This window comes from Zasmidium cellare (genome assembly GCF_010093935.1).
Source record: "Zasmidium cellare ATCC 36951 unplaced genomic scaffold M409scaffold_14, whole genome shotgun sequence".
Taxonomy (NCBI): Eukaryota; Fungi; Ascomycota; class Dothideomycetes; order Mycosphaerellales; family Mycosphaerellaceae; genus Zasmidium; species Zasmidium cellare.
The window spans coordinates 522,272-539,619 of record NW_022986958.1 but is presented as its reverse complement, the minus strand read 5'-3'; the positions used below and the strand labels follow the sequence as shown (position 1 = coordinate 539,619).

General features: G+C 53.5%; 7 protein-coding genes across 7 annotated transcripts; 2 read left to right on the top strand and 5 right to left on the bottom strand.

The window, feature by feature from the left end:
- Nucleotides 1-2,985: 2,985 nt before the first annotated feature.
- M409DRAFT_36504 (uncharacterized protein) lies at nt 2,986-3,818 on the bottom strand (the record flags this gene model as incomplete). The annotated part of the gene is made up of 2 exons (XM_033810565.1): nt 2,986-3,619; nt 3,679-3,818. 2 exons carry the CDS (start codon nt 3,816-3,818, stop codon nt 2,986-2,988), a joined length of 774 nt encoding a protein of 257 aa, XP_033668739.1.
- Nucleotides 3,819-4,243: 425 nt separating this feature from the next.
- M409DRAFT_21995 (uncharacterized protein) lies at nt 4,244-5,242 on the top strand (the record flags this gene model as incomplete). The annotated part of the gene is made up of 2 exons (XM_033806133.1): nt 4,244-4,326; nt 4,378-5,242. 2 exons carry the CDS (start codon nt 4,244-4,246, stop codon nt 5,240-5,242), a joined length of 948 nt encoding a protein of 315 aa, XP_033668738.1.
- A 37-nt stretch (nt 5,243-5,279) lies between these two features.
- Nucleotides 5,280-6,737, bottom strand: M409DRAFT_21994 (uncharacterized protein; the record flags this gene model as incomplete). Its single annotated transcript, XM_033806132.1, has 1 exon — nt 5,280-6,737. The coding sequence occupies one exon, from the start codon at nt 6,735-6,737 to the stop codon at nt 5,280-5,282; it is 1,458 nt and encodes a 485-aa protein (XP_033668737.1).
- Nucleotides 6,738-7,177: 440 nt separating this feature from the next.
- Nucleotides 7,178-9,320, bottom strand: M409DRAFT_21993 (uncharacterized protein; the record flags this gene model as incomplete). Its single annotated transcript, XM_033806131.1, has 2 exons — nt 7,178-7,352; nt 7,405-9,320. 2 exons carry the CDS (start codon nt 9,318-9,320, stop codon nt 7,178-7,180), a joined length of 2,091 nt encoding a protein of 696 aa, XP_033668736.1.
- A 378-nt stretch (nt 9,321-9,698) lies between these two features.
- Nucleotides 9,699-11,003, bottom strand: M409DRAFT_21992 (carbohydrate esterase family 9 protein; the record flags this gene model as incomplete). The annotated part of the gene is made up of 1 exon (XM_033806130.1): nt 9,699-11,003. The coding sequence occupies one exon, from the start codon at nt 11,001-11,003 to the stop codon at nt 9,699-9,701; it is 1,305 nt and encodes a 434-aa protein (XP_033668735.1).
- Nucleotides 11,004-12,079: 1,076 nt separating this feature from the next.
- M409DRAFT_65922 (glycoside hydrolase family 3 protein) lies at nt 12,080-14,912 on the top strand (the record flags this gene model as incomplete). Its single annotated transcript, XM_033816720.1, has 3 exons — nt 12,080-12,176; nt 12,236-14,751; nt 14,802-14,912. The coding sequence occupies 3 exons, from the start codon at nt 12,080-12,082 to the stop codon at nt 14,910-14,912; spliced, it is 2,724 nt and encodes a 907-aa protein (XP_033668734.1).
- A 333-nt stretch (nt 14,913-15,245) lies between these two features.
- On the bottom strand, nt 15,246-17,142 carry M409DRAFT_53803 (uncharacterized protein; the record flags this gene model as incomplete). Its single annotated transcript, XM_033812475.1, has 5 exons — nt 15,246-15,560; nt 15,620-16,358; nt 16,412-16,466; nt 16,520-16,631; nt 16,684-17,142. 5 exons carry the CDS (start codon nt 17,140-17,142, stop codon nt 15,246-15,248), a joined length of 1,680 nt encoding a protein of 559 aa, XP_033668733.1.
- Nucleotides 17,143-17,348: the final 206 nt, after the last annotated feature.

The following is a 17,348-nucleotide window of genomic DNA, read 5'->3' as shown; positions in this document are numbered from 1 at the left end:
TGGTAGAGTCGCTTGCGGTGGCCGAGTCTGTTGGGGTACTGTCGTTGGCAGGAGAAGAAGTGGTCGAGCTTTCTGTAGCGCTGGCACTGGCGCTGGCAGTAGCACTGGTGCTGTCTGTTGGAGAGCTGTCATCGGTTGCAGTCTGAGATGCTGTCGAGTCGGTAGCAGAAGCCGTGTAGTCAGATGGTGTCGCCGTGGCCGTGCTATCGCTATCGCTAGCCGATGCTGACGCTGTAGAGCTCGTGGCATCGCTGCTGCTCGAGCTGGTGTTCGAACCGCTTGACTTGGGCACCTTGAGGGCACTGGTAGCCCCTGACGACGAAGAAGTATCGGTGACGGAGCTGAGCAGAGTACATTCACCCGCAGATATTGTCACAGCGACACAGGTATCGAGGCTGTCGCAAGATGCCATGCAGTCTTGGTTAGAAACAGCCCGCTTGGTGACCTTGTTGAATCGCTTCGTGACAGTCTGGAGGACATCTCCACTGAATGCAGTGTCGCACTGGATGTCGAAGTTGTTGCTCTGGGTATCAGTATAAGTTTCGCCAGCGAGAGCAGGGCACACAGGCGACGATGTGCTGGTCGCTGTGGGTGAAGTAGAGCTTGCGGTGCTGTCAGTCTCTGTAGCAGATGCAGTCGTGTTTGCTGAGGGTGCGGCCACATCTGAAGCAGCGGCGGTCGTGCTGGAAAGAGAGTTCGATGATGCAACTCCAGTGCCAATGATACTGGGCGAGGCACTGGCGTTGTTGGCTACGCTTGACTCGGTGGGCTGCGAGACCGACCCAGTTCCCAATGGAGATGTGACAGTGCCATTTGATGAGCTCGAGGCAGTTGACTGTGATGCAACATCACTTCCGAGAATCACACTCGTGGTATTCACCGCGGCAACCCCAGTGCTCAAGCTTGCGGCAGAATTGGTTTCGTTCGCTGGTGTGCTGATACCAGTGCCACCCGGAGGCGTCACAGTTGGAACATCGGTAGGCTGTGAAGTAGCGTTCGCAAACGGAATCGAAGAAGTGCCAGCCTGGCCGGTCCCAACGATTGGTGGTGTTGCTGGGTCAGTCCCAGCAGCGACAGAAGTAGAGTTTGAGATCGGGAATGGCTGAGTTGCACCAGTGCCCTGTACAGGAGTGCCAGTAGTCAAACTCGCAGCGGGAGTTGTTTGGTTAGCTGGTGCGGCGGTGCCAGTACCGACCGAAGGGGCCACGGTTGGAGCAGTGGCCGATTGTGAAGTAGCATTCGCGAAAGCAATGGACGACGTGCCGACTTGGCCAGTTCCAAGGACTGGCGATGTTTTCGGACCCGTGCCGACAACAACAGACGTAGAATTGGAAACGAGGAATGGCTGGCTCACGCCCGTGCCTTGCAGTGCTGCGGTAGATGAAGAGGCGGTACCTGCAAGAGCGGGGGCAGTGGAGTTCGCAACAGGGAAAGCAGGCCCATTTCCAGTGCCCAGCGGTGGCGAGGTCGGGTCTACAGTCGAAGAAGTTGCGGTGCCGGCGAACGAAGCAGTCGTTTGGTTCGCAATTGGGAACGCAGGGCTATCTCCCGTGCCGAGAGCGACGGTCGAGGTGTTAAGTGGAATGGTGACACTAATCGTTGCAGGCTGGTCTGGAACTGGAGTCGTCGAATTCGATGTCGAGTTGCTCACAGGTTGTGGAAGGGATCCAGTGCCTTGAGGCACATTTGTCGGAGCTGGATCCGTGCTGTTTGCTGGTATTGTGAGAGGAGCTGTGCCTTGGAGAAAGCTAGTGGTGTTGATAGCAACGGCGGATGTCGGAGCAGTACCCTGCAGGACAGGAGCAGTGCCTTGGATGATCGAAGTGGTGTTGTTGACCAGAGGAGCGGCAATAGTTGAGGTCGTCGACGTCGAGGTTTCGGTAGTGCCGGTGGTAAGAATGATCGACGAGGTCTCGGCCGTGCTGGTGGTGGTGTTTGCGAATGGAGCGACGATCGTGCTGTTGGCGAAAGGTGGTATCTCGACAGCAGTCGAAATAGTTGCAAGGAACCCTGCAGCGAAGAGGGCAGTTGAAGTAAAAGAAGGCATGATGGGCTTGAGAAGAGCGGTCGTCTTTGCCTTCGAACGAGAGGACACTTCAAGCCCAGGGCGGCTTGAAGTCGAAGCGAATGTGGACGATACAAATATCGCAGAGAAAGGACGCAAAGCGATGCTTGCAACGAAAATGCTGCTCCACGGAATACTTGCACAACACAACAACACGCAACAAGCAGGATGAGGGAGGCCAAAGCAAGATGTATACATACCTCGCTCATACTTGCTGTCTTGGCGACTGTATACAGCCAGCACGGCACGCACAGTCGCTTCATTTCCACTTGCCTGCTGAAGATGTTCTGGTGTCCTCCACGTGCTCTGTAGTGGCCGTTGCAACTGTGGTCGAAGAAGATCGAGGCGTTCTCGAAGAAGGGAGCGTGAATGTGAGACAAAAGCACTGGGCACAGGCCAAGCCAGATGGAGACTCCAGATCACGTCCAGCCTGACCCCGGAAGGTGTAGTCGAACTCCTGACGGCCCGATACGGAAAGAGCAAGACGCGCTTGAGTGAATGTGGCCGAGCGTGGCTGAAGTCAAGATGCCTTCCCGTCGCCAGCCACGGCGGCTTCCCAGGCCTTCGCCTCGGGCCTTTTCATAAGCTGCGAACCACATGCTGGTGTTGAAGTCCGTCGGACAAGACAAAATATGCTTAAATGTTTCTTGTACATGACTTGCACAAGTCAAGCGTGTTGTTGAAGCTATTATCCCAGCAGCACATCCGGAGATTGCAGCCGTTGGTATTTTTAGGACTTGCCGTGCTCTCTCCTTTCGCAGCGTGACCACAGCTACGCCCATTCTCTTCCCCAAAGTCGAGAATGTGCAACTGTTGACAACGTCTTGTCTGGACCTTTCACTCTGCTCCTTCCCATCATCGCTCGCGTTCCTCCGCCATCATGACATCTTGGCCATCGCGTCAATGTTCTTCGAGACCTTCTACGCGCCATTGACGGACGCCTCCCCGCCTCCTGGGCGAGTTGCCAGCGCCACAATGCTGAACTCGAGATTGCCCTGCGCCTCACGTTGAAACTTTCGCACCCCAAGCTCCAGCGCCTTCTCGCTCAACACATCTTCGTCTCCGTCAAGCGGGCCGTGGTCAATGGGGTTCCAGCTGCCTTCGAGCTCCCATAAATGGGCGTCTGTGCCCTTCACGAAAGTGATGAAGTGGTATCCGTTGGGCTCCGAGGCCTGAGGCGCGAGCGACTGGCCTTTGACAGCAGACGCCATGTGAGCCTTCTCGAGCTCCTCCGAGTTGTAGAGGACGTCTGCTCGGGGTGCCCGCTTGAGCGGTAAAGCCTCCTTCAGGAGTCTGTCCATAAGCGAGTTCGGGGCAATGAACTGCTTGGCTGAACCATTACCGACGGCATGGACAAGAGAGTAGAGTCCGCAAGCATGGCCGATGGTCTGCTTGAACCACATCACGGGCTCTCCCTCGCCAGACTTGTCGTATGTGATCTCTTTGGGGCCTTGATACTTCGCACGCACTCTGTGGTAGACTTCGGCTGGGGAGATGAAGATGAGAGCATGTGCTGGTCTCGGAATGAAGCTCAGCAGCTCTGGCTCGTCGATGCTGTCGGAACGGGTCAATATTGATCGTCCTCATCAGGCCTCTGTGACTGTGATCCTCACCTGTACACATCGTAGAAGCTGAGCTCTGGAGAAATACCAAGGCGTTGGATCAGGTCGGTGAAGACTTCTGGGTTGTTCTCCAATGGAATGAACGTCTTCTTGCCGCCGCTGATGTAAACGCCTGGTGTGGTGGATGCCATGCTGCCGGCTAGGTCGCTTGTTGTCACACGAGATGCCACTGACGCCTGTGGGCTGTTATATGTCGATGTCAGTGTTTCAGGTTGTGTTTGCATGCATGTTTGTAGCTGACGAAGGCAGCTGCCGCCTGCGCCCTACGGACAACTCAGGCATGTGCCAAGCTTAGGTTTGACCTCACTTCCTCTTTCAGTGAGCACAAGTATGCGGAAAGACTATTCCAAATGCTATTTGATGTCCGCGATGTTCATGTAATCGCGAAGAATGCCTGTTGGAGATGGCAGCGACATGGGTGATCAAGCCGAGGATCGTCACAGACCCCTCTCATCCCGGCTGATGGGTGGACTTCACCTGTTCCAAAACATTCCATTTCCACTAGCATCAACCTTTGAAAGTACTTCAAGTCCGAGCATCATTGTCATATATCGAAATGGCGAGCCCAGTATATACCTTGACGTCCTCGAACGCCAACCCGCCTCAAAACAAGACGATCCTCATCACCGGTGGAGCCAGGTATCTGACCTGTACATGATTACTTTTATTGCCTGTCTGATATTGTTTCAGTGGTATTGGTCTCGCAACAGCACTATATCTCCACACACCACAATGCAAGAACAACGTCATTGTCTTAGACCGAGCACCCTCGCCGCCTTCAATCGACGAGTTGACCAAATCGCCACGCTATCTTTACGTCCAGAGCGACATCTTGAACTGGGCATCCCAACGTGATGCTTTCGCCCGCGGGGCTGACAAGTTCGGCCGCATCGACGCTGTTTTTGTCAATGCTGGACTAGCAGAGATCGGGGAGCAAATATGGACAGATGTCTACGACTCTCAAGGTAAACTACAGGAACCGAACCGAGCAACCATCGACGTCGACATCCGAGCTCTGGGAGACACTTTAAAGCTAGCCATGTACCACCTCCGCAACGACTCTAAGCCCAACGAAAAGAAAGGCTCCGGCAAAGGCCAAGGCGGAAGCATCGTCATGACAGCTTCCTTAGCAGGCTACCTCGCCTCCGCCGGTGCACCGCTCTACTCAGCCGCCAAACACGGCGTCGTAGGCCACATGCGCGCCCTCAAAAACGACTGCGCCAAAGCCGGAATCGCCATCTCCGTCATCGCGCCAGGCATAACTCTCACGAATATCATTCTTGGCCGTCGCGATGGACAGAGCTTGGAGGACTGGGGCAAAGACATGGCTTCGAGAGGCGTGCCGATTAATGATGCCGAGACGATTGCGCTCACGGTTGCGAATCTTATGGGTCAGGGACTGAAGGCTAATGGGAGTGGGGTGTTGATCCAGGCGAATAAGTGTCAGGAACTTGAGGGTGGGATTGCGAAGACAAGGGGGCAGTGGATGGGGAAGGAGATGCTGGAGTTGTTCAGGGGTGGGAGGAATGCTCCTCTCTTCCCCAATAAGCTGTAATACGGCATGCTGGGCTGACCGATGAGTTCGTGACAGTCTAGTCATCTTTAAAATGGGACACACCTTGACTTTCTCGATCATCATCTAAAGGTAATACCGCCACTGCAAAATCCCACCCCCCATCCCGTTCAACAACACCCAACTCTTCAGCAAGCTCATCAAACAAACCCCGTCCGCACCAGTTAGGATCAGCACTATGATACGATTCATCCGGCCTGTATTCTTCAAAAAATTCATCATTGCGATCAGTCTCTTTCAGACCCAGACGAGGCACACGAAGCTCCACAGTCCGCAAACCATACGACCGCGACCGCTCAATCAAAGACTTCATGCCCCGCTTGACCATCCGATCCGCACCCGACATTTCGCAGAAGAAGACATTATGGAAACGCACAACCTGCAGCGAATGCTTGCGGAACTCCAAGAACTGGAGCACATACTCCGGCTCTAGACAACTAGGACCATCCCGATGATCGCGGATGTTGAGCTCTTCGACATGTGCGGGACCCTGCTTGCCCGCGGCAGACTGGCCAGCAATGTAATCTTGCAGTGCCCATAGATCTCGATCGGTACAGCCGGGGTCAGGCCCGTCGATGTCTATCGTGAGGCTTCGCAGGCCGCCCGCGAGGGCTTGTAATTCGCGCCAATGGTCTTTGTGGAAAGTGAGGGACGCAGCCGGGAGAGTGAGGTGCTGTACCAAACCCATTGCGTGTGACATTGAAGCCACCGTGCGGGCTGTCCTTCGTGATGATGCGGAGCCGATGTCGTCGATGATTGTCTCCTGATCAGAGCCCAGAGACACCCAGCGTAGGTCGCATGGTCGTTCACGCATTTGAGTGAATTTGACTGTCCTGAAGTTGCGGCTTGAAAAGGTCAGAACGCCACACAGCATCTCGAGATCAGACCATTGTGTGTACAGGTCATTGCATTCGGGATCAAGTTGATGCTTCGTGCTGTTCAGGGCATGAAATTCCATCTTCGTTTGGGGTACCGCGCAATAGCCTTCCTCGTCAGCCTTGGTCGCATAGATGAGGCTGCTCAGTTGTGGAAGATAATCTTCTTGAAGAGCCATTAACAACGGGGTGTAATTGGTTTCCCAAGACCGCGTCCCTGTTTCATGAACCTCTTCCTTAGTTGTGACTAGTGTTTGCGGGAACCCGCCGCCCAGGCGTGGCCAAGGGCGGTATTGTACCAGATCTGGGTGCTCTCCTTGGAGTTGCCATTGGAAGGCTGGCGCACTCGTACCAAGCAAGACGAGCTCCACGATGCCTTCACGCGCCTCCTTCAAGAACTCAGACTCTCCGTTGCAGAGTTTGACGACATCTGACAGGCGCGTAGGGTGTAGGTAAAGCCTGCTGCACGCATAACAGACTTTAGATGCCTTCTTGCATGTAGCGCGGAGGGCCAGGACATCCTGCAAGGTAGAATGTTGCACGATTTGATCCCACACTTCTTGTGGCACCGTGTTGATCAGTGTGGTGTTGTCTTTCTCCATCGTTCGAGTGTCTTCGCTTTGAGATATCTGAGCAGTGTACAGTAGCATATGCAGCCACGCTGGGTACAGTGTACGGCCAGAACTAATGGAATGAGGTCTGTGCGGTAGGCAACAGACCGCTCTGAAGGCTGCCTTTCTATAGCTCCAGTCTGTCCACATGTCAGTCTCGAGTCAAAATCGTCCCTGGCTTCACCGGTTCTCCTGCATTGGGGCCGGATACGTATAAAAGAGCCAGAAGGGATTAGCGCAGGACTTTCTGGGTGGTATTAAAGAACGTGTGCGTGAATCAGGCTGGCGAATACAGCTTCGCTCAGGCGTTAAGAGTGAGGAGACAATCTGTCAAAATCTCTGTATTCGACTCTGGTATCGTGGAGCTGAACAAATCCCGTGTATCGTTCGTCAACGCCAACGCTATGCAATCAGCAGTAATATGCTTTCACTCAAATGTTCGGCGACAACTGATCATACTTGACGCACATCTCCACGCTCTCGATACTCGCCTGCAAGAACTTCCTCGCTTCCAGACCGGCCCAGACCTTGACCATGGATAGATCACCAGACTGAAGCATTGATTTGCTGTTCTGGGCGCCGAGCTGTCGTAGAATCGGTAGTGCACTATTGATTATCAGCAGCTGGTCTCCAAAGATATTCTCGTCTCATAACTCACCCAGAGAACAAATCGAGGTCCGGATCCAGATTCCGGCCAATGCCTTCCAATAGCAAGATGGAAAGCACAACATTGACAAAGTCACCTTCCAACCTCACATGATGCGAGCGCACCATGTCCAGCACCTCGTTCAGGATATCACCAATCTTAATGTTGCCGAGCGCGAACGTCCGACTCTTGACACCGAGAACTAGGTGCTGCATGCGTAACGCAAAAATCTCCTTGTCGATGACGGCATCGGGTTGTCTACACCTTTCGACCATCAAATGACCAGCTTTGTAGCCGTCAAACTCGGCGACCGCTTTGAAGAGATCGAGAAAGTTGGTGCGATTGGTCTCGTTCAGTTCTGTCACCAAGCCTGTGTCGATGAAGATCAATTGAGGGCGGTAACCTTCCTTGTCAATCTGAGAAAGCGTGTCCACCCATCCGGGCTTCTCGTGTCGATGCGGACGAAGTCTCGACAGAACGTCCTCGGTGACATCGGTAGAGTCTACGACGTCAGGCTTCGGGTTTCCAATGACCTTTTTCTTCCACTCGTCCAGCTGAGCGCGAGAACGGATCGTAGCAGGCTTGTAGAAGCGAACCATGATATTCCCAGGATGCAGATCGGCGTGAATGAAGTTATCGATGAGAAGCATGTGCAAGAAGGCATCAAGACCTTCATCTGCGATCTCTTTCTGGAACACGCCGCCGCCGTTCTCAAGGAAGTGTTCCAGCGGGATACCAGTAGCAAACTCCTCAACGAGCACTTGGCGCGAGGTATATTGCGTGTACGGGTAGGGGAACCACGCTGTCGATCTGTTCCGGAAGTTTTTCCTGAACAGCGTCAAATTGGCGGCCTCGATTCGTAGATCCAGCTGCAATCTCATCATCTCGCCGAACTGCTTGACCTCGTCAGGGAATGACAGCCATTCCATCGTAGGCACAACGTTGATTAAAGCGGCGAAGAAGCCCATGATCTTCAGATCTCGTCGTACAATCCGTTCGATCTTTGGATGCAGGACTTTGATCGCCACATAGGTTGACGGTATTCTCTCAGGTGTGCTCTTCAGCAAAGGATCTACCGTCTTCAGTGCACGCTCTCTGAAGTTCAGAGGCTCTTCTTTCGCTCCCTCGCTGGCTGCCAGGTCTGGCTTCAGCTTCGCTTTGTATACTTGAGCAATCGCGCCGACACCCAGTGGTTTCTCGTGGAACTCGTCAAAGATGTCCTCAAAGGGCATCCCAAACGCTCGCTCGATTGTCCTTTTCGTGACCTTCAGTGAATGCGCCGGCGCATTGGAGTGCAAGGAGGACATGATCATGCACATCTCCTTAGGAAAAATATCCGTCCTGCTCGCCGCCCATTGTCCAAGCTTGATGAAGGCCGCACCTGCCCTCTCCATAGATGCAACCAAAAAGCCATACCACCACAGCGTCCCGCTCCTTTCGTCGTCTCTTTCATGTTGTCTCGCACCGAACCAGATCACCGGAATAGTCACAATGACAGGCACAAATATAACCACCAGATGCAGAAACCTGATCCCCGTCGCTATGGGCTCGACGATGTATGTATCCAGAAACCGCCATACACTCCGCCTGAACTTCTTGGAATGCTTCAATCTTTCTGGCACGTGCTCTGCCAACTCCTGCCGTGATATTTCGAGCATGTGTTCTTCGTGTGTCAAGCCATTGCCATTCTCTTCATCTTCCGCAATCTGGACGAATGCCGCGGGACTGAGGGCTGCGATGAGGAGGGTGCCGCCCTTGACAGGCGCTGGCGGCGCTTTAAAAGTCTGCCGTATATGCCGTAGGATCGAAAAGTTTTTCGTGCTTCGTCCGCTATGTATGCTGTATTGGATGTGTCGAAGAATCTGTGGCCGTACAGGCTGGCTGCCGAATCGCAGACATGTCCGGCCAAGGGAGAAGGCGGCTCGCATCCTTGAGCTGTCACCGTGGGTCGAGGGCTCGTATCATCATATAGGAAAGTATCGAGTGTGCACCGAGTCGGCTAGATAAACGTTGTCCTGCTCGCGGTGCGGTGAGGTTGAGGATGTTGACTTCAGATCGCCACGTTTTGTTGACTCGGCTGCTGTTATGACGTAGCCGCGCCATCACATGCAAATGAATGGACATGGGAGATTTTGGAGTGACGAGAAACGACTGGAATCTATATCATTGATTTATGAATCTACAGGGTATCACAGTGATCTTGAGATCTCAGAGTCTAAATTGTATGGCATCTAGTAAAAAGTGACGACCGCCATGTGCTTTCTTGTCCGAACGCCATCGCTACCTACCGCAATCAGAATCGATAATCAAACACCAAACTTCGGGTCCTCCTTGTCGTGGACCATCATGCCAAATTTCCAGACTTGATTGACCTCGAGCACTCTCTTGCCGTCGGCCTCCTCCCTCGCGTCCAATATCAGGAGATCGGCGTCTGCGTCTGCTTCAAGGGTGCCCTTCACCTTGTCCAGACCAAGCATCTTCGCAGGCGCAGAGGTCACAGCGGCAATAACTTCCGGCAGGGATGCATGGGTCCACGTCCAGAAGTTGCTGGCGCATTCAATCAAGCTAGCAGACGAACCGGCAATCTTGTCAGTTCCTTCGAGCGTCAAAAGCGTGCCCTTCTTGACAAAGCGGTCGCCATTCGTCCAGTCATACACTCCATCTGGCTGTCCTACTGTCTTCATGGCGTCTGTGACCAGAATGAAGCCATCTGGATGTGCGTTCCATGCAATCTTCACGGTCGTAGGGTGAAGATGGATTCCGTCGGAGATGACTCCATAGTAGGGCCGCTGCTTTTTCTCTGCTTTGCCCAACACGCCAAAGATGCCCGGGTTTCGGTGATGGAGTGGACGCATAGCATTAAACAAGTGCGTAATCATCGTGGCCCCATTCTCAATGGCCTCGCCTGCTTGCTCATATGTTGCCTCTGTGTGTCCGATGGAGAAGACTATCCCACGCTTGGTGACCTCTGAGACCAGTGAACTCACGCCGGGAATCTCTGGCGCTGCTGTGATTTTCGTGATGGGCGATCGTCCGTCTTTGGGTAGATTTTCGGCACCATAGCACGCCTCCAAGTCTTGGAAACCATTTGGAGCTTCCTGAAGTACCTCCTGGCTGTGAATGCCATTCTTTGTCGGAGAAATGAATGGGCCTTCGCAATGTGCACCTAGACTTTCAGAGCCTTCCAGTGGATTCCTGCTGCTACCACTTGGGCCCAGGTATGGCAAAGCTTTGTGATATACTTCGGGCTTTTGGCTGGGAATTGTTGGAAGGTAGCTGGTGACTCCAGTCCTGACCAGATGCCGATTCAGTCGCTTCAAGCCTTTCGCATACACGCCCATATCCTCGGGAATTGTCGAGAAGTCATATCCGAATGCGCCATTGAACTGGACATCGATGAAGCCCGGCGCAAGGATCTTGCCTTTGAGGTCGATGACTTCATCTGGTACCACGTGGTGCTCGTAAAAGACTTCCTGGCTATGCAAGATCTTGCCAGTCACCGACGAGATCCAGAGGTCTTCTTCGACGACGCGGTCACCTTTGACAAGCCGACCACCTGTCAGGCGGGTAACGCCAGTGCGAGGTCGTTCTGGAGAAACTGCAATCGGCATTTCGAGAGAGCCCGTCGGAGGACTTGACCAGCACTTTCCAGGTGAACTATCTCAGATAGCCTGTGGTGTACAATAGGAAACAAGAAAGGGTAGGATGGAGGATTGATAAAACAGCAGAACGGAACAGATGCTCAGGTTACCATTGCCATGAGCAGCATAGCTTACAGGCGTCCGGATGGCGTGGAAGGACAGTAACGTCACCGCCTGAGCTGGCATTGCTTTGTCGCAGCATCCATGAGCTGCTGTCAAACGCCGCTGGTGGTACTGGCCGGCCTATCGCGGCCTTCGCAGGACAGGACAGCTGCGAAGTGTGGAAATCCAATCGTTACATCACGCCCCGGGCGGCGAGTTCAAGGTTGAAGGTAACGTGAAAGGTGAGGTAAGGTAGGGTTGCAGAGGAAGAGAGACGATGCAGCACTCGCCCAAACATCTCGTGGGCGCCGGCCGTCGACTTTAGGCTCGGGAGCAGCCGGCCCAGCAGCCGCTGCAGCCCTAGAACATGTCCCGCCCAAGCGAGTGCAACCTCAGCTGATGAACCTAGCCGTCGAGGAAAACACCCACCTCCATCGCAACTGTCACCTCTGGATTGACTTCTCCCGATCCTTAGCCGGCCACGTTTCATTCACTCACCTTGTGCGACCCGCATCTCGGCCCGCCCCACGTAGCAAGCCGTGCCTGCGTCCGAGCGTGAGCTCCACGTCGCCTTCACTTCCTCTCAGAGGATGAGCGTGGTGTCAAGGTGACAGAGCTAGATCCACCTTCAGCGCAACCGTACTTGTGCCTGGCCGCGGCTCATATCCCGTGTCTCCAAAGGCGAGGTTAATTGGGTTGGCTGTTGGATGCATGTCATCTGCTCTCACTTGGCGCAGCCAGGATGGCGGGAAGCAATGGCACCCTCGATCCCGTTTGGGACGACATGGACAGGTTTGTACACTACCACGTTGCCATCGAAGGAGTATGGCGCTCATATGGTCTTTTGGCTAACGGCTATGGCAGGAACCTCGGCCAGCTGCTAATGGCAAGTCCGGCGTGATGTTGTATTGCTTATCCGAATCTAACACTCATGTCTTTATCAGATGGGGTTTGAGGGAACGACAGTCACACCACAGATCCGAGAACTGATCCAGAAGCACCACCTGGGCTCCATTCTGTTGACTGCAAAGAATCTCAAAAGTATGCCGTGGTCATACTTTTGTCACGTAGCGTGCTTTTTGTTTGCTGACTACTTCTAGGCGCTGAGCAGTGTACTGAACTTGTGCTTGAACTACAGAGAACAGCATACGAAGCCGGTCATCCAGTGCCACTTCTGATAGGCCTTGACCAAGAGAATGGCGGAGTCAACAGCCTGTTCGATGAAATCTACATCCGCCAGTACCCATCTGCAATGGGTCTGGCTGCGACGGGCTCCAAAGACATCGCATACGAGGTAGCAAAGGCAACTGCTGAAGAGATCGCAGCATGTGGTCTCAACTTGATGATGGGGCCTTGCCTGGATGTCCTGACGAATGCCCGAAACCAGCCTCTAGGCGTACGCACGACGGGTGATGATCCTCAAGAAGTCTCTGCATTCGGCATCGCCTTTATGAAGGGCTACAAGGAAGCTGGAGTTAGTACCATGGGCAAGCATTTTCCTTCGTACGGTAGCCTGGAATTTCTCGGATCAGCACTAGACGTTCCCACCATTACCGAGAGCCTGGAGTCGTTGAGTCTAAACGCCTTGGTACCCTTTCGAAATGCAATCCGTGAAGGTCTTGACTCAATCATGGTCGGTGGTTGTGCCATGTCTTCAGCCGGTCTGAACGTGATGCACGCATGCTTGTCCGAGCAAGTCGTCAACGACCTGCTCAGAAACGACCTCCATTTTGATGGTGTCGTCATCTCTGATTGCCTGGAGATGGAAGCCCTGAGCCACAACATTGGTGTCGGTGGTGGCACAGTCATGGCGATCAACGCTGGGTGTGACATCGTGCTGCTCTGTCGTTCATTCCAACATCAACAAGAAGCCATTTCAGGCTTCAAGCTTGGTCTCGAGAACGCCATGATTACCAAGGATAGAATCAAGCAGTCGCTACACCGAGTCCTCGACATGAAGGCAAGATGCACTTCTTGGGAGAGGGCGCTCAATCCGCCTGGCGTCAGCCTGCTGTCTAACTTGCAGCCATCACATACAACACTTTCGACCAAAGCGTACAACTCATCAATTACCGTCGTCAGAGATAAGAACCGCTTACTGCCTCTCACGAACATCATGGAACCCGAAGACGAACTACTCCTCCTTACACCGCTCGTCAAGCCTCTAGTGGCCTCTGCTGCAGCGCGAGCACTGTCAGAACAAGCGAGCAATGGTTCTCCTGAACCAGCTGTATGGGATCGCAGCGCATCCGTTATGAGTGGCGAGCGTGTTTTCCGCGAATTGGGCAGATCACTCGCTCGACAACGAAGCGGCCGCGTTCTGCACACATCTTACACAGCGAATGGTGTGAGACCTCAGCACGAGAACCTGATAAACCGGGCGAGCGCGATGATCATCGTCACCGCCGATGCAAATCGGAATTTGTATCAGCACGGCTTTACGAAGCATGTCTCGATGATATGCAATATGCAATACACGTCCAGTGGCGAGAAAAGAGAGAAGCCGCTGATAGTTGTCGCTGTCAGCTCGCCATACGATTTTGCGATGGACGCAAGTATCGGTACTTACATCTGCACATACGACTTCACGGAAACGGCTTTGATGTCCTTGGTCAAAGTACTATACGGTGACTTCACAGCAGCAGGTGCCTTACCAGGATCGATCAGCCAAAGCCAGAAACTGTCTCAGTCAAAGCAGCATTGGCTGGTGGAGTCTTTCAACGAGGAGCGCGACGCCAATGGACTCGACGTGCTCATCAAAGCCGTCGTTGATGGCAATACACCTGGTCTACACTCCGAGCTTGCCAGCGCCACGTCGAACTCGTTCTTGCTTCACAACCCTGACATCCTCGAATCACATTATGTCGTACGAAACAGCAGCACACAGGCTCTATACGGCTTCTGCGCGACTTACTTCTTCAAGACGACAGGCACTGGGGTCATGTCGGCGATCTTCGTCGACCCAAGCCGAAGGAAGCTCTCCATTGGACACTCACTGCACAACCGCGCCATACGGACTCTGATGCAGCGAGAGGGCGTGAAACGCTTTCAACTAGGCTCCAGGCTACCAAGTATATATCTGGGCATTCCAACCGGACATGGCGGTGAGCGCAAGCGCCTGCGGTCGTGGTTCGCAGCTCTGGGTTGGAACACAGCCCTCTCGCGAGCCGTCTGTAGTATGGTTGCTCGGAATCTCGCCACGTGGACGCCTCCAGATGGCATGGCCAAAAGTCTGCAAAGCGCCGGTGTCGACTTTGACTTGGTCTATGGCTGGGACTATGCTGGCCCTGTACTCGATCACATCAAGACCAACCACAGACAAGGTCTTGCCGAAGTCTACAAGATGGCGCTTGCAGATGCAAGTGCCTGCGGCATCATTCGAGCCAAGCGACCTGAGGACGGCTCTCTTGTCGGCACGGTTGTACTATACAACATGTCTTCGCAGCTCGCCGAATTCGTACCAAGCATGAAAGATCTGGGCGAGCTCGCAGGCGGTATCTCGTCGCCTGTGATCAGCCCCTCGGTCGGGGAATACTCAACGCTGCTACAAGGGCTGATCCTCTTGGGTATGCGCCAGATCAAGCAGCAGGGCTGCAATGTCTGTGTCTTGGACTATGTAAGCATCTTCCCTCTCTCCAGTCGATCGACCACACTAACGCTTCGCAGATGGATGGTGATGGCAATTTCGACGGCCTTAGTGCCATGGGTTTCAGTGTTCTGCACAATTTTGAGGAAGTCAGCTGTGACGCTGCAACGTGGACGATGGTACCTTCTTGAAGATCTCTTTGCACTGTACGAGTTTGATGACCGGTTTTGGTTGGTGATATACCCTTACAGTGATATTGCTACGATATGTATTGAATGGCTGTTGATGTTATAATCTTTTTTCCTTCAACTTCTAAAGTGTGCGAGTTGTGGAGATTGAAGTCCTTTGCATGTTGGTTCGTGATAATCGTGTTATTGTACATTAATACTGTCACGACTAGACCATTCTCCTGAAGAGATCTAGATATATCCTACAACATTGTCATTTTGTTCGAGAAACACCTTCATATCCTAACATCACCTCATCCATCCGAGTCCACCGGCCCACTGCACAAGCCCCCATCCTCAACCACCTCCAGCAGAAGCCTGCAAGCCCATCAACCTCTCCTTCTTCATAAACGGCGCAATGACCAGCGAAACGACCCCGGCCGCAGCACTCAGTGCCCAAACCCTCCCAATCGCAGACGTCACAGCTCCGGAAGCTCCTTCTCGCTGCGCAGCGTCCAAAGACTCGAAGACCGCGCTGTGGGTACCGGAGATGGCGCTGCGGATTTCTTGGTCGGTGAGATTCAGGCCGGCGAGGACGCGCGAGAGGCCGTTGAAGGCGAAAGTCTGGAAGACTTGGCCGGAGATTACGAGGGCTATGAGAGTGGAGCCCAGCTGGGATGGGGGGTTAGTATGGGGGTTGACGAGGTTTGCTTAGGGAGGATCGAACTTACCTGAGCGGTGTTCTGGAATGCCACCACGTTGGGCACGTCCTCAGGATATCCATCCAAGCCTCGCTTCATGGTAGCCACAGCATATCCAGTCTGGATCGTCAAGCCAGAGCCAATGGCGATGAGAACGGAGTAGCCGTAGATGTTGCCGGCGCCCGTGTTGATGTCTACGGTCAGCATCAGGGAGCCGCCGATGACCATAAAGACGCCCGTGGTGAGGTACAAGATCCAGTAGTATCCGATGCGAGGCAGCACTATGCCAGAGATCATGTTGACTGCAATGAGCACCAAGATGAACGGTAGCAATCGCACAGCCGCCATGATCGCCGAGTCACCATTTGTGAATTGAAAGAATATCGGGATGTAGTAGGTCGGTACGAACAGGTTCGTCGTCGCGGCTGCAGTGCCCATGTACAGAAGGATCTGCGAGCGGGAGTTCATCAAATGGCCTGGGAAGATCCTGTTCTCCTTTGTAGTGAGGAGGGCAAAGTACTGCTGAACGATGAAGATGGCAAGTACAACGCCGAAGGCGATCCAGGTGGCGATGGTCCGGCCGTCCTTCCATGGCCAGGCGTTGCCCGCGAAGGTGAGTACGATGGTGAAGGCGTTGACGAATCCCATCCAGAGTAGAGCGCCAACCCAGTCTATGGTCTTCAACTTCTGCACGACCGGTACGTTTGGTTGTTGTGAGACGGATGGCAGGTAGAATAGGTAGACTGGTGCGCAGACCACTGCGAAGACACTGCATTTGATCATCAGCATCCTATCAAGCTTGTGTTGACCAGTGAAGCTCACAGATTGATGTAGAACGACCATCTCCATGTCGCAGAGCTTATCGAGAAAGCACCTCCTATATGCTAGTCAGTTTTGCTGGTACCAATACATTCAGGAGTTGAGTCTTACCAATTACGGGTCCCAGAATACTTCCAAGGCCCCAAATAAAACCGACACCAGCAATGTATGTGCCGCGTTCTTTATTTGTCGTGCAGACAGAGAAGTAGTTCAGGTTCCCAAGCTGAATGATTGTCAGTTCTAACTCGACTAACAGCTGGCATCGAGAAACTTACGTAGATGCCGGAGCCTCCCAAGCCAGCAATCACACGTCCAACGATCAAAGCGTTCATATCGGGCGCCGCACCGCAGAGCGCTGATGCAGCTTCAAAGACAAGAAATGAGCCAATATAGAGCCACTTCATGTCGAACCTCGAGAAGCAAGAGCCCATCAGTAGCGTCATGGAGACCGATCCTAGGGGAAACCCGGTGCCGATCCACGTGAGTTGGGACACATCGTCGAATTCTTCAATGACGGCAGCCTGAATATCGGCTGCGATTGTCGTGTCGAGACCATACAGGAAAGAACTCAGATAGAGCGAGATGCAGACAAGAGCCCATTTGTAGCCGTGGACAGAGCGAGCTGGTGGTTCCTCCTCCTTCTCGTTGTGAGGGCTGGCTGTGCCTTCAGTGCTGGCCTCTTGATCATAGCGGTCCAGTGAACTTTTCTCTTGTTCCTCGAGTTGGCCAGACATGGTGATGGTTTCTCGTGTGGTGGATGTCGAGTCTGGTCGAGGGATGAGTAGTTGCTGGGTTGGGTGGAACGTCCCTTTCGGCTGGCGAGCCTCAAACATATACCCAAAGCCAAGCAACGCAGCATAAACATACCGCAATGTCCTGTTCAGGATCTGGTATGAGATTGCTAATCCCAATACATCATACCGAGCCTGTGTAACCAAGC